Source organism: Stegostoma tigrinum, chromosome 2 (assembly GCF_030684315.1).
Source record: "Stegostoma tigrinum isolate sSteTig4 chromosome 2, sSteTig4.hap1, whole genome shotgun sequence".
In the NCBI taxonomy this organism is placed as follows: Eukaryota; Metazoa; Chordata; class Chondrichthyes; order Orectolobiformes; family Stegostomatidae; genus Stegostoma; species Stegostoma tigrinum.
The window spans coordinates 71,525,372-71,541,275 of record NC_081355.1 but is presented as its reverse complement, the minus strand read 5'-3'; the positions used below and the strand labels follow the sequence as shown (position 1 = coordinate 71,541,275).

Sequence of the window (15,904 nt, the reverse complement as noted above, 5' to 3'; positions counted from 1 at the left end):
GTAAATAGTAGATTGGGTAGTATCCAAGACTGAGTAAACAATAAAGATTTTGGGTCACTTATCTTTCAACAAAAATTATAGAAGTTAGAGATTTAGCAATTTGACAAAAGCAGAAGCAAGGAAAAAGAAATGAAGGACAGGAAATAACAAAAGCAAATTCTCATCCTCAGGTGGAAGGTGAAGTCAATTAAAGGACAAAAAAGATACCACTGAATTAAAGGTGGATGTTTCTTATCTCTCTCATTGTCAGATCAGACCCTGCTCTTCAAACTTGTGAACTTCCCTTGCAGATTGTAATAGGGGGAAAAAATGACATTGTAGTTGTTATAATTTTATAAAATCAAGCAATTAATTATCAGTATTTGATGAGACAATCTCCATGATGCTAAGTGTTAAACACAATCACCCTGAGGAATCGACACATGGTTGACATCACTTTATTTTAATTCTGCCTCCTGTACTGGAAATTTGCCTGAATTGGCATATAGTACATTTGGTGGTCATAAGACAGAATTGGTCACATTTTTCTGTAAGAAATCATTGTTGTTTACTGTGGTGAAATACCAAAGGCAAGTATGCACAGAGAAAACTACTGCAACCACTTCCATCCTTCTTTCACTACCCTCTTCCAAATAAGGACAAGCCAGATCCTACTTTAGATTATCCCCCACCTTGTTCTGCCCAGGTTATTAGTGATGAATGAATTTTGACAATTTAAGAGTGGAATAAAATATAAGCAGACATAAGCCATAAGCTCTTGAGTCCACTATATCATTCAATCAACTTATGCTTGATATTTAATCTCAACTCATCTTCACACACTATCTCAATATCCTTTTATTCCTTTTGAGTCCAATAATCTATGGCTTTCATTTTTAGTTAAACTCAACAACAAATTCTGAACAGTTCGTTAGAATAGACGATTTGAGAAGTTCCTGATCTTCCAAGTGAAGAATTTTCTGCTCATTCTAGTTCAAAATTGTCCATTCCTAATCTTGAGACCCTCTGCCCAACCTCCCAATCCCTAGGTTTATGACACATTTGCCCCAGAAAAAAAAATTATCTTGAACCTTTCGAGAATGATGTTAAGCTTTGATGAGGTGATCCTTTGTTCTTTTAAATACTATAGAATATAATCAATCCTATTTGGTTTCTCAGGAAAATGCAGTCGCTCCAAGAATCAGTACAATGCATCTTTTTTTAGAGCAGAGATACAGTATTTTACTTGTATAATTATTTGATTTATTATTCAACATGCAAACATGTTTGTACATAGGCAGAGGTTTTACCTGTATGACAGCAATGTTGAAATGAAAACATTTTTGTCTTTGAAATACTTTGGAACTTCTTGAGGATGTGAAAGGTACAATTTTAAAAATTTAAGGTGTCACCTCAGCTAACATCCACCATTCCTATGTTTTTTATCTGTTTCTGACATTGCCAGATGGTCTATTTGGGCCACCTTAATTAATGTGTAACGTACTGTGAGACTTTTAGGTTCATTGTTTTCTAACCTAGTTTGTGCAACTGTTGCAAGTTTTGGAGTGTGTGGCTGAGTCAATATTTATCAAATGTTGCTGATTGGCAAATTTTCAACTGTTAATTCATGTTTTATTTTAATCTGCAGGAAGTAGATAGGCTCAAGCTTGCTGCGAACTTCGGAAAACTTTGCACGATCCCCCTCGACAGTATTCTTATGAACAATGTTGCATTACAATTTTTCATGGGTGAGTGCTTTCTTAAACTCCTGCATTCAGCAATAATTAGGGATATAAATATTAAATGTTTCAGTAGAATTTTGATTTTGATCTATGGTGGAAGTAAAATTTAAGTTTTAAATTTTTGTTTTATTTATTAGTGATTATAAATTCTTTCCATTTCACTAAAGCAATTTGTTGCAAAGTTGCATCATTTTTTTTTAATGAAATGCACACATTCCAAACCTGTGCAGGTTAGATGGATTGGCCATTCTAAATTGTCCAGAGAGTCCTGTGATGTGCAGGCTAGTTGGGTTAGCTATTCGAAATGCAGGGTAGGTTTATGAGGTTAGGATTTTGTTGTGGGGCTGAGGGGTTGGGGGGTGAGAGAGAAGCTGGGTGGGATGCTGTTTGGAGGGTTGATGTGAACTTGATGGGCTGAATGGCTTCTGTCCACCTAATAGGAATTGTGATACTATATAATCTATATATCAATGTTATTCACCACGATGCACCATACTTCAGCTGCATATAACAAAGTTAGACAAGCTCTGTGAAGTGACTGTACATTATATCCTTCAAGGCTGCATGTTTGTGACAGACTTCTTTCAAGCTTTCAAGATACCTGTGCTTGATGATTCAGCAAGAAGCCTCTGTGCAAGTTTGCCTATGCTTCAAAACGTCTAGGAATTTCTTTTTGTGAACTGACTGTGAACTTTGCCAAGATCACAGAGGATGTCACTTGAAAGGTTTTGTTTGCAGTTAACATGCTACAGCAGTACATAGTGTGAGGGATCTGTGCCCTGTTGCAAATTGTTTTACTGCTATGTAAGCATAAAAAAGCATTTAATACGGAGCACTACTAATTCTGATAGTTGTTTTGAACTAGACTCCAACATCTTGCAATAATACAGAGCCTTTAACCTCAGATGGATTTTGTGATGTGATCCTTATTACTGAATTTCCAGCCTTTGACCTATACTTGTAGTTCCTACATTTGTTTGATTGAAGTAGTTAAGCCTGTGACCAGATCTTATTATGTATAGGTACAGACTGCTTCAGTACTTGAGTTGCAATGCTATAGAAGATTGTAATAATCGGCAAATACCCCACACTTGACATTATTGTGGAGGAAAGATCACTGAAGGAACAGTGAAAGCTGGTTGTGCCTCGGACACGACCCAGAGGAACACATACAATGATACCCTGGGGCTGTGATGATTGGCACGCACCATCCACAGCAATCTCCTTTTGTTAGGTATGACACTGTCCAATAGAGAGCTTTTTGTTCTATTCTGATGTACATGGAAGCAGAGACAATAAAGAGCCAGAGTGTATGATTTGAATATTCCATATAGCTTTCGATAATGTTTAAGTAAAAGTAGAGTGTATAGGATCAAAAAGGATATTTTTAGCATGGATTGAAAATTGGTTCATGAGCAAAATACAGATTAGAAATAAACAAACAGTTCACAGGATGGCAGGCTGTTACTAGTGGGATGCTGCAATGGCCATTGTGAGGTCCACAACTATTAACAGTCCAGAAACGATTTGAATGTAGAGAACATTGTAATATTTCAAAATTTGCTGGTGACACCAAATTGGATGGAAACACAAGTTGAGGTGGCTATAATGAGGCTTCAGGAGGATTTGGACAAGTTAAGTGGACTGGAATATGGCCAATGGAATATAATGTGAATAGATGTAAAATTATTTCTATGGGAATTTTTTATATTGGGAGGAAGAAAAAACAGAAATGTAGAATATTTTGAAAATAGTGAGCAATTGTGAAATTCTGGTGTCCAAATGGACCTTCAAGTCCTTGTCAATGCATAATTAGAAGTTAGCATGCAGTTGCAGCAAGCCATTAGGACAGTAAATGGTATGTTGGCATTCATTTCATGGGGATATAGGTTTAAATGGAAGTAAAGATGTCTTGCTGGAATTGTATCATGCCTAGAAGATTGTGTACAGTTTTGGCCTTCTTTCCTAATGAAGGATTACTTGTCATTGAAGGAGTTCAAGGGAGGTTCACCAGATTAATCTCTGGAATGATGAAATTGTTTTATGAGAAGATTTGTATTCCCTGTAGTTTCAAAAAATGAGAGGTTGATCACATTAAAGCTTGTACACTTTTATAATGTTTCACAGGATGGATATCAATAAATTGTTCCCTGGTTGCTGGCTCTAGAATCAGGAGATATAATCTCAGAATAAGGGACAAGCCATTTAAGACTGAGATGAGGGGAAATTTCTTCACTTGCATGGCAGTGGATCTTTTGGAATTTGCTTCTCCAGAGGGCTGTGGAAGCTCCATCATCTTACAGGTTCAAGACAGAAATAAGTAGATTTCTGGAGTGGAGGAAAAATGGCATTGAGGACATAATTAGCTCTGATCCAGAATGGTTGAGCAGACTTGATGGGCTGAATAACCCATGCCCCTTCCTGTTCTGTCTTCATTTCTGTAGTTGCAGTAAAACCTGACTCTTTGTCTGAGCTAACAAATCCTCCAGTGCTTTTGCTGTTCTGTTCATGTGCACCTGAGTCCCTTGTCATGTCATGTCATGTCCAAAATTGAAAATGGTTAGCAAGTGAGCTTGCCTTATGAGATTCCAGCAGTACTTGCTTGGTTTTCCTTGACCGACTGAATGCTGCTTGCCCTATGGTGTGTTCATGTGTCTAAAAAAGCTATTCTCCTTCGCTTCCTATTCACTGCCTTGTGAATGCATCACAATAATTTCAGCCATTACTTGAGTGGCAGAACCTGGAGCTTTGGCTTCTGCAGTTGTTAGTAGTGTCCTGTTTGGCTAGATTGAGTGATGTATCCATAATGTGGCCACATTTCATCTGGTCAAGCTGCCATGTTGTGGCATAACTTAAACGATTTATTATAAGTGGAATAACTTGGCACTTATTCACTAGTCAGTTTCTTCCCCAGTACCAATTTGGGAAGCACATTCCAAATTGAGTGATTAAAAGTAGAAAAATTAAGCATCTCAGCTCCTTTCACCTCCAATCCCTCCGTTCATCAAATTCCTTCACTTACTAAACTTCCAGCTCCTCATTCAGCCCAAGCTATATTGAATCTAATCTGTACTCCGACCCCTGTATTAAACTGCCTGAAATTCGAGTCAGTTCTGCAGTTGCAGAAACCAAATTGATGAAGTTAATTTATTCCCTGAAGAAGGCTGAAGAAAACGTCAACCAATTCAGAAAGATTCTTTCACACACCATAGACTCAATTTGTCACTCTTTCCAATCATACTGTTTTATGGAAAAATATTACGTTGTGGAGACATAGCGATTTCTGTGTCTGTGACTACAAATTAGTGTGGACAAGTATAGAAAGTAATTGAACCCATGAAATGTTCTTTAACATGAGATTTCAAATAACAAAGGGTGAAACTTAAGTTATGCAGAATTTTGTTAAGGCTTCATTTGGTGTACAACACTGGCTTTTGTGCAGAAAATCGTAAAAAAACTATGTTTCAGCCCTAGAAGCTGTATGATGCCCATTTCGCAGAATAATGCCAGGTTGTGAGAAGTAACATTTTAAGGACAAGTCAAATAGTTTTGGCACATATTCCTTTGAATTTGAATGGTTGAGAGCAATTCTAGTTGAAATATTGTCATAACAACCAAAAGTCCTCATTTCACCCACCCGAAACTGCTTAAATTTGTCAGTTTAAGGTACCTGGCTGGTGGATTTATTTGGTGGGCAGTACCTATTGCATGTTGAGGACTGGGGTGCTTAATACACTTGTTGTGGCTAGCAGTTGTTTCTGGTGGTATGATGCAGGGTTGGTGGAAAACAAAGATATAGGAAGTGAAGGAGAATCCACGAAATGTTAATTTGGGCTGATGGGAAGAATGATGATGGCCTATTAGGTAGGGATGAGATGATAGAATTTAACAAATATGACAAAAAAATGGGGACACCACCAGAAATCTATTGTTTTGAGCTAAAAATGGAGATTTGTAAACAGATGTTTTAGAAAATCTGTCTGGCATGTATTTAAAAAAGAAATCCATAGATCTTGATCTGGAGGTAAAGAAGATAGTTTAAACCTTGCAAAGTTTTTACACAGCCTAACTTAAAAGGGCATGTCGCCACGTTCAAACTCCAGAAAAGAGCAGCCTGAATATTGCTATAGAATTGTAATGAATAAAATAAGATTATAGACACAGAAGCAGAATTAGGCCATTTGACCTGTCAAGTCTGTTTCAATGTTTGATCATGGCTGTTAAGTTTCTCAAACCTATTCTCCTGCCTTCTCCCCATAACCCTGTATCTCCTTACCAATCAAGAATCAATCCATTGTTGTCATAAATACACTGAATAACTTGGCCTTCATACCCTTCCTCAGCAAAAGATCCACAGATGCAGCACCCTCTGAAGAAATTACTCCTCATCTCTGTTCAAAAGATTATCCCCTCACTCTGAAGCTGTGCCATGTGGTTCTATTCTCTCCTACTGGTGGAAACACCTCCTCCATGTCCACTCTATTCAGGCCTCTCAGTATTCTGTAAATTTCAATCAGATCCACCTCCTGCGCACCCCCCCCCCCCCCCCCCAACCATCTAAACTCCAAGTACAGACCCAGCGTACTTGACCATTCCTCATACAGGCACTTCATTGTCAGGATCGTTCTTGTCAAACTCACCTTAACCCCTTCCAACACGAGCCCATCCTTACTAGATGTAGGGCCCAAAACTGCTTTCAATATTCTGAATACGGTATGATCAGAGGCTTTTACAGCCTCACCAGTACATTTCTTCCCATCTGTTCTAGCCCTCTGGAAATGAATGCGAACATTGCATTTGCTTTCCTAGCTGCCAACTGAATGTTCATGTTAACCTTAATAGAATCCTCTTACCTTATTTAATAGCCTCCAGTATAGTATCTTGTCAAAGGCTTCTGGAAACCCAAATAGATCATGTCCACTGGCTCCCCTTCATCTAATTTGTTTGTTACCACCTCAAAGAATGCTGACAGATCTGTCAGATATGATCTCTCCTTGATGAAGCCATTCTTATTCAGTCCTTTTTTACCACATCCAAGTACTATCACAATCTCATCATTGATAATGGACTCTAAAATCTTACCATCAACAGAGGTCAGGCTAACTGGCCGATATTTTCCTGCCTTTGTCTTCTCCCTTCTTAAACAGGGATGTTACGTAAGAAAGTTTCCGGTATTTTGTTTGCTTTGATCACATTTAGACCAGTTGCTCAAAGCAAATGTTTAGTTTTCCTGCAGTGCTCAATTTAATTTTGATTTTTTTTTTGTTTGTCTTACAGAATTCATATTAGATGTAAAACCAATAAATCATTTGAGAGAGATTATTTTACTAGGTCAACTGAAGTGAAGCTGAGTAAATTGCCATAGACCATTAAAAAATCACTATTATCCTGGTTGCAGAGTATATGCAGCAAACTGGGGGACAGGCACATCTCTTTTTCTGGTTAACCGTGGAAGGATACAGAGTTACTGCACAGCAGCAGCTCGATGTTTTGCGAAGTGCACAAAAGGATGGAAAAAGACAGAGCAATCAAACCAAAGGACTATTGCGTGCTGCAGCTGTTGGTGTTTATGATCAGTATTTGTCAGAAAAGGTAAATTTATACCATTCTCTTAAGCTTGAAATAGATTCCTTAATATGCTTTCACATATCATTCTGCATTTACTGGTCATACTGTCTTATCATTTTAGTCAAATGGTTATGACTTGAAACTATGGTTCAGGAACTTGAAAACATATTCTTGCTGGACACTTTTTTATGCAGCATTTTTATGTGGTCTTCTGGTTAAAATCTTAATCTGTCTGCTGATTTCAAATTTCCCATGGCACAGTTTGAAGAAGAGTAGGGAAGTCCTCTTGAATAGTTGGCCGACATTCTGTACTCAACAAACAATCATGAAAACAAGACGCAGATTGTGATATCATTTATTTCATTGTTGTCAGTGGGGCTGAATGTCTTGCCTCTGCTGAAAATTGCTTTTGTAAAGGAATGTTATTGCTCTTGTATTTCAAGTTTAAATGCTAGCTTTGCCTTCTGCTCTGTGTAGCATCAGTGGATTTTTTTCCAGGTTCATCGAAGTGGTTACTGTAATAGAACCGTTTGAACCATGACTCGCAATTTGTGACTGTCAAGTTAATTATCCATCAGAACATTAGCCTGCTCAAAAGGACACACTCTAAGGAGCCATCATAGTTTAATAATTTATCCAATGACTTTTGAGGGCAAGGAAAATATTTTGACTCTGTTTGCAACCCACTGAATGAGGAGTTTTCTGTTCATCTGGATGCTAAACGATCATCATCTCATTCTGGGGCATTCTAGATTTTCCAGCCATAGCAATTTCCTCGAACCATCTACCCTGTCAAGCCCTTCGAAGTTATGTTCCAGTGCAACCATTCCCCGTTATGCCATGTTAATTTTTTTAAAAAAGCTCCACACAGTCACCTGAGGCTGGAATTGAACCTACGTCCCTGGTGCTGTCAGGTAACAATACTAACCTCTGAGTCACCATGCACCTGGATCAACACAAGTAATGATTTCTAAACCATTATTTAGGCTAATGGATGACAGATTTAAAATTGTGATGAGGAGGAATTGCTTCTCTCAAAGTGTTGTGAATCTGTGGAAATCAGTACCAGAGAATGCAGTGGACATCAGACACCGAATAAATTCGATGAGGATGTGCACAGATTTTTAATTGGTATGGGTTAAAGGGCTGTGGAGAGTGGGCAGGAAAGTGGAGTTAAGGCTGATTCAGCCATGATAGTATTTAACAGCAGAGCAGGCACAAGGGGCTGAATTACCAGCTCCTGCTTGTTCTTAAGAATAGTCCCTCAGCTCTGTGTCTATATTTATAGTCTGTCACCTGACCAAGTCCTGAACAAGTCTACTCATTGTTTGCTCTCCCACATGAGCGTGTTCTGACGTATGGCTTTATCAGGACCTGATCTCATAATCACAGAAATGCCTCTTGTGCATTTGCTCTCTGAACTCTGTTCTAAAGTCTCATATACAACAAGCAATTGGAAAGCAAATTGTATCTGCGTGTTAACTAATCTTAACTGCTCACATATAAGGTGTTCAGGTCTCTCTGTATACCAACGTTTGCCATTAGCAAATGTTTTCCTGTTTTTCTTAGCAATGTAGATATTTCATATTTCTCTACATTCCATCTGCATTATTGCTCACTCATTTAACTTCTCTGGACAGCCTTGCCCATCTTCCTTGTAGCATACATTTCCATCTAGCTTTATTTGACAGAAGGCACCATGCTCAGTTCTCTTTTCTACTTCATTAATGCTGACTGAAGCCCAAGTATGGATTCTCGTGGTACCCCACTGGTTGCAACTAACCAATCTGGAAATGTCTCATCAGAAATATTACTTTTTCCAAATTATAGTTATCTCAAGTTACACTGCTTGAACAGTCAACCAGATGATGAAACAAATTCTATAACATGTATATCATTGTTTTTTTGATCATTAACCCAAACATTACCAAAAGTACTGCATCATCAAGACACTCCATCTGAATTTCTCCTCCAGTCAGTACTTTCATTTCAGTTTAAACCGCACTACTTGCAATACTGTAACTTCTTTAATGCTGAAAACTTTCAAAACCATTTTCTCTATTGCTAGACTGCCTATGTTCATATCGTCATACAAAACAGAAACAGATCCTTTGTCCATGCCATCCAGATTTCCCAAACTTAACTAGTCCCATTTACCTGTGTTTGGTCCATATCCCTCAACCTTTCCTATTCATGTATCTGTATAAACAACTTTTAAATGTTGTAACTGCATATATTGCTTCCTCTGGCAGTTCATTTTACAAATGCACAGCCCTCTATGAAAAAGTTGCTCCTCTGGTCCCTTTTAAATCTTTACCCTCTCACCTTAAACCTATGACCTCTGATTTTGAACTCCCCATCCTGGGGAAAAGGCCTTTTGAAAGTCACCTTATCTATGTCCATCGTGATTTTGTAAAACCTCTATAAGGAGACCCCTCAACCTCCTACGGTCCAGGGAAAATAGTCCCATCTATCCAGCCTCCCCCCATAACTCAAACCCTCCAGTCCAGGTAAAGTGTGAGTATCTTCTGAACCCCTTCCAGTTTAATAATATTATTCCATTAGAAAGGTGACCAGAACTGTACGCAGCACTCTGAAAATGGCCTACCAATGCCCTGTACAGCCACAACGTAATGTCCCCACTGCAACACTCATTGAGCTGAGGCAAACATGCCAAACATTGCCTTTATCACTTTGTCTGCCAGTATACCTATATGCTTGAACCCCTAGATCTCTCTGTTCACTAACACTCCCCAGGCCCCTACCATTAACTGAGTCCTGCTCTAGTTTGACTTACTAAAACACACCACCTCACATTTAACTAAGTTTTAACTCCATCCACCACTCCTTTGCCCAGTGCTCCACCTGATGAAGATTAGATAGCCACCTTCACTGTATACTACACCATTAGTTTTGGTGTCACCCACAAACTTATTAAACATGCTACCTGTATTTTCATGCAAATCACTTACAGAAATGACAAACAACAGTTGACCCGACACTGCCGACCACAGGACTTGGTCAAAAAACAACCCTCTACCACTGCCTTGAATTCATCTTATTTCTGCCAAGTCAAAGGAGTCGCCACGGATACCCACACGGGTCCTAGTTATGCCTGCCACTTTAGGGTATGTGGAACGATCCTTGTTTCATTGCCACTTCATGTTCATTTGGCCTCAAATTTCTATTTCTCTGTAACTTTCACATTGTCCATTTCTGACACTTCCCTACCGTTTCCTTGAGGTCTGTCTTCATTTTGGGGAATAAACTGTCAACTACCATCCAATACAAAAGCCACAGACTTCCATTGCAACCTTCACCATAGCTATTCCCACCGCATGTGGTGCAAGGATTCCATCCCAGTCTCCCAGTTCTTTTGCCTATGTCATGTCTGTTTGGACGATGCACTGCTGATATGCCTTCCTTCCACAACTGTGGTTTCCTACCTACTGTGGTTGACAGAGCCCTCAACTGCATCTGCCCTTTGCCCTTCCCATCACTCACAACAGTGTGATCGGTTTCTCTTTGTTCTCACTTTTCATCTCACCAGCATCCCCATTCACAGGATCATTCTCAGCCATTTCAGACAACTCCAGCAGAATATCACCACCAAACGCGTCTTCCCTGACTCCCCTATCTGCATTTCGCAGGGATCGTTCTGTCTGGGACACCTAGCCCATTCCTCGACCACCAACACCCTGACCCTGACCTTCCTGTAGCTAGTCATTTTTAATATAGCATCCTGCTCGCATGCTCACTTGTGTGTCCTCAGCATGCTCTAATGCTCCAGTGAATCACAGTGAAAACTGGAGGAGCAACATCTTGTCTTCAAACTAGGCCGTTTATGACCTTCTGGTTTCAATATTGAGTTCAACACCTTCAAGTTGTGAACCCAGTCCTTCCCTTTCTTTTAGCTTTGCTTGTTACATTCTCTGTCACCATGTCTTCTGTCCCCTTCTCCCATTCCAGTGGCACTGACTGTTCTTTACAGTCTGGTAATTAGACACACCAGTGTTCTGACATTTTCACATTCCGCTCTCTTAATCTGAACTAATAAACATCCTTTCTCCCTCAGCACTTCAGCTCTGATGAAGTGTCATCTAGACTCAAAACATTAGCTTACTTTGATCTCCAGCATTTCTTGTTTTCAGTATAGATTCCAGCATCTGCAGTAATTTGCATCTGTACCACGACCCTCTGTCTCCTACTGTTGAGCCAGTTTTGCATCCAATTGACTAGCTCTCCCTGGATCTCATGTGATCTAACTTCACTAACCAGTCTATCATGGGCAACCTTATCGAAAGCCTTGCTAAAGTCCAGTCAGACATCCTCCACGGCTCTACCCTCATCTATCTTATTGATCGCATCATCAAAAAATCTTTCACGTTTATGAGACACATACAAAGCAATGCTGACTATCCCTAATTAATTCTTGCCTCTCCAAATGCATGTAAATCCTGTTTCGCAAAATACTCTATATCAACTTACCCACCACTGACATCAAATTCATCGGTCTGATGTTCCCTGGCTTTTCCTTGCAGCTGTTCTTAAATAAAGACACAGGCACCCATGGCAGTAGATGATAAAAAAAATCTGCTAGGAACCCCACAATTTCTTCCATATCTTCCCACAACATCCTAGGATACACTTGTCCAGGTCCTGGCGAATGATCTACCTTGATGTGTTTTAAGACCTCCAGTATCCCCTCTTCTGTAATGTGGACTGTTTTCAAGATATCACTCTATATTTTCCTCCATTCCCTAGCTTTCATGTCTTTGTCCACAGTAAATACTGACGTGAAATGTTCCTTTAGTATCTCGCCCATCTCTGCCGTTCCATCATAGAAGGCCTCCTTGCTCTTCAAGATCCCTGGTTGCCCCTTTGCCCTTAATGTATTTGTAGAATCTCTTTGGATTCTTCTTAACCTTATCTGCCAAAATGATCTTGTATCCCAGGAGCACAAAACAATGATGCCACCCGAAGGTTGCAGGAACAGCAACTCATATTCCGCCTGGGAACCCTGCAGCCATATGGTATCAATGTGGACTTCACCAGTTTCAAAATCTCCCCTTCCCCCACTGCATCCCTCAACCAGCCCAGTTCATCCCCTCCCCCCACTGCACCACACAACCAGCCCAGCTCTTCCCCCCCACCCACTGCATCCCAAAACCAGTCCAACCTGTCTCTGCCTCCCTAACCGGTTCTTCCTCTCACCCATCCCTTCCTCCCACCCCAACCCGCACCCCCAGCTACCTACTAACCTCATCCCACCTCCTTGACCTGTCCGTCTTCCCTGGACTGACCTATCCCCTCCCTACCTCCCCACCTACACCCTCTCCACCTATCTTCTTTACTCTCCATCTTCGGTCCGCCTCCCCCTCTCTCCCTATTTATTCCAGTTCCCTCCCCCCATCCCCCTCTCTGATGAAGGGTCTAGGCCCGAAACGTCAGCTTTTGTGCTCCTGAGATGCTGCTTGGCCTGCTGTGTTCATCCAGCCTCACATTTTATTATCTTGGAATCTCCAGCATCTGCAGTTCCCATTATCTCTGATCTTGTATCCCATTTTGCTCTCCTGATTTCCTTCTTTGGTATGCCTGTACCCCCTGATTATGCTTGAGGGATTCACTTGATTCCAGCTGTCTTGTACCTGACACATGTCGTTCTTTTTCTTGACCAGAGCCTCAATATCTCTAGTCACCCAGTGCTCTCTACTCCTATCAGCTTTGCTGTTCACCCTAACAGGAACACACTGTCTCTGAACTCATAGCATCCCGCTTTTGAAAGTCTTCCACTTGCCAGTCATGCCTTTACCTGCAAACAGCCTACCCCAGTCAGCCTTTGCAAGTTCTTGCATAATACTGTCAAGTTTGACCTTAATCCAGTCTACAACTTCAACTTTTGTACAAGGTCTTTCCTTTGCCATTACTTTTCTTCCTACAATGTGGAAACTGGCCCTTCGGCCCAACAAGTCCACACCGACCCTCAGAGCATCCCACAGACCGATCCCCCATAACGCACCTAATCTACACATCCCTGAACACTACGGGCAATTTAGCACGGCCAAACCACCTAGCCTGCGCACCTTTGGACTGTGGGAAGAAACTGGAGCACCCAGAGGAAACCCATGCAGACACTGGGAGAATGTGCAAACTCCACACAGTCGACCAACAGTGGAATCAAACCCAAATTCCTGGTGCTGTGAGGCAGCCACCATGCCGCCTGAAACCGATGGGATTATTGTCACACATTCACATCGTAAACTGCTCCCCATTAACACGTCAGTCACTTTGCCCTGCCTTAGTTCCCAAGAACTCTTGGGTTTTGTTTCTTCTCTAGCAGGTACACCTACATATTGACAAAGAAAATTTTCTTAAACACACTTAACAAATTCTTCGTCATCCAAGCCCTTAACACTATGGCAGTCCCAGTCTACATTAGCAAAGCTAAAATCCTCTACTATTACAACCCTGTCATTCTTAGAGATTCAATCATTTGTCACTTCAAGACTTGACTGGGCAACATCCTGTCCAGAAACCTCCATAAATGGTAGCTAATCAAAAATTATACTGGCCATACACTATCCTAAGCTATATGGCACAAAGTTCTGCTGACTCATCACCAACATCGTTCCTAGCCAGTGTTCACGCCCAGAATTCTTGTGCCTTAAATTTCTATTTATGCTGCTTGTACTAAGTTATTTTTATGGCCTTATTATTTTCTATCTCTGAACCATCTCCATGCCTTCAGGTGCCCAGGCTTTATCCCCTTGAATTCACTAGCTACACTCTTTGGTTATATTGGCAAAAGGAGGGCAGCAAACTTTTGGTGGATATGCTGAATATTTATTCCAAATCAAAACAAATTAGACTATTTGGGCAAAGCAGTTGCAGATTAAATTCAGTTTGGGGAGTATATATTATTAGATGTTGCACTAAAAGCTAGAGCCTGTTTTCTCAAATTGAGAAGATTAAGGGGTGACTTGATCAAAGCCTTCATGATATGAACAGGAAAATCAGGGTAGGTAAAGATAAATGATATGTCTGTTAGTTGGGGATTTTAGAATTAGGGGATTTTAGAATTGGGGGCATAGTGTGGGAATTAAGGCCAGATCGTTCGGGTGAGATGTTTGGAAGCACTTCTACACAAAAGCATGTTGGATCAGTCGTTAATTTTAAATCAGAGTGTTTTTTTTTGTTAAGCAAGGGTAGCAACAGCCATAGGTTAATGGCAAGTATATCTTTCAAATAGGATTCCACTCCTCCTCCTAAACTCCAATGAGTATAAATCTAACGTAAACAAAATCTCCCCAGAAGAAAACTCCTTCGTACCCAGGATCAACTTAATGATTCTACAATACAAGTATATCTTCCCTTAGGTATGGGAGCCTGAACAGTTCATCCCTATTCCAGCTGTGGTCTGACCAGTGCTCATTATCATTTAGGCAAAATCAGTTTAACCATTGCCCATTGTAAACTGAAAGGTGATATTTCTGTCCTTGGGAGAGAGGATAATTTTTTGGAGCAGTACCCTGTTGAAAAAAGGAACGTGTCATTGTGAATAACTGACAAAAAGTTGGGTCTGGTTCAATCAAGTATTTGAAAACACAATATTATTAATGCTAATGCAGAAACAAACTATATGGTGATTGTTGAATTATAAAAAAAATTTTCTTCTCCTCCTCCAGGCATCTCCAAGAGTCCACGTGGATGATAATTTGGTTGCTAAATTGGCAGAAAAGCTAAATTATGAGGATACCACACCAGAAATATTTGATGACATTCAACGAAAGGTAGGTTTGAAGAAAAACTTTCACTTTGTTATTTTCCCTCCATCTTTGTCAGGTCTCTATATTCCTGTGCTCAAAGATGAAGTTTCCATTGCCAATCTCCATAAGGATAGACTGAATGTTAGATGGAGCACTTTCAAGTTATCACTTCTCCAAGTATTGAGTGGTCTGTTGCCATTCTTAAATCTGCTTAGATTTATCTTGTATCCTAACATCAATGTTAAATGTGGATAGAAGCATAAAATTGCCCAAAAATATTAATAAATTAAGCAAATGTGTGGAACTGGCAAATCCTTTTCAATGTAGGCTATTCACTTTGGACCTAAAAAGAACGAAATAAGATCTTTCTCACTTGTACGAAGCTAGAAGTAATTGAGATCCAAAGATGATTGGGTTTCCATTGTACTTGGATCACTAAAATATCATAGACCAGAACCAAAAACTTCAACAAGGCTAATATAATGCTGACTTTGGAAGTAGGAGTTTTGCGAAAGCTGTGCAGAGACTTGGGTTTAACTGCATCTGGTGTTTTGAACATTACACTTCCGGAAGGATGTGTTGACTTCTGAGATGGTGCAGTGTAGGTTTATCATAATACTTGTACTCTAAAGTCTAAATTACAAGAAGAAACTACATAAACCAAGAGAATAAAAACCAAAAGAAGTGTAGATGCTGGAAATTATAAACAAGACTGAAATTGCTTGAAAAATTCAGCAGGTCTGACAACATCAGTGGAGAGGAAACGTTTATGTTTTGCGCCCAGTGATCCTTCAAAACTCCATTGGTTATCCATAAACAAAGGAAGGGTTTCTTCAGATTTGGATTGTG

General features: G+C 40.1%; 1 protein-coding gene across 3 annotated transcripts in view; it reads left to right on the top strand.

Annotated features, from left to right (window-relative positions):
• The window catches only part of snx13 (sorting nexin 13), a 184,043-nt gene that overhangs the window by 126,578 nt on the left and 41,561 nt on the right, over window positions 1-15,904 (top strand). For all 3 annotated transcript variants that reach the window (XM_059654543.1, XM_059654549.1, XM_059654551.1), the window contains exons 12-14: window positions 1,628-1,727; window positions 7,120-7,313; window positions 14,975-15,079. In XM_059654543.1, the coding sequence (XP_059510526.1) occupies window positions 1,628-1,727; window positions 7,120-7,313; window positions 14,975-15,079 (399 nt within the window). The remainder of the gene's footprint in view (window positions 1-1,627; window positions 1,728-7,119; window positions 7,314-14,974; window positions 15,080-15,904) is intronic.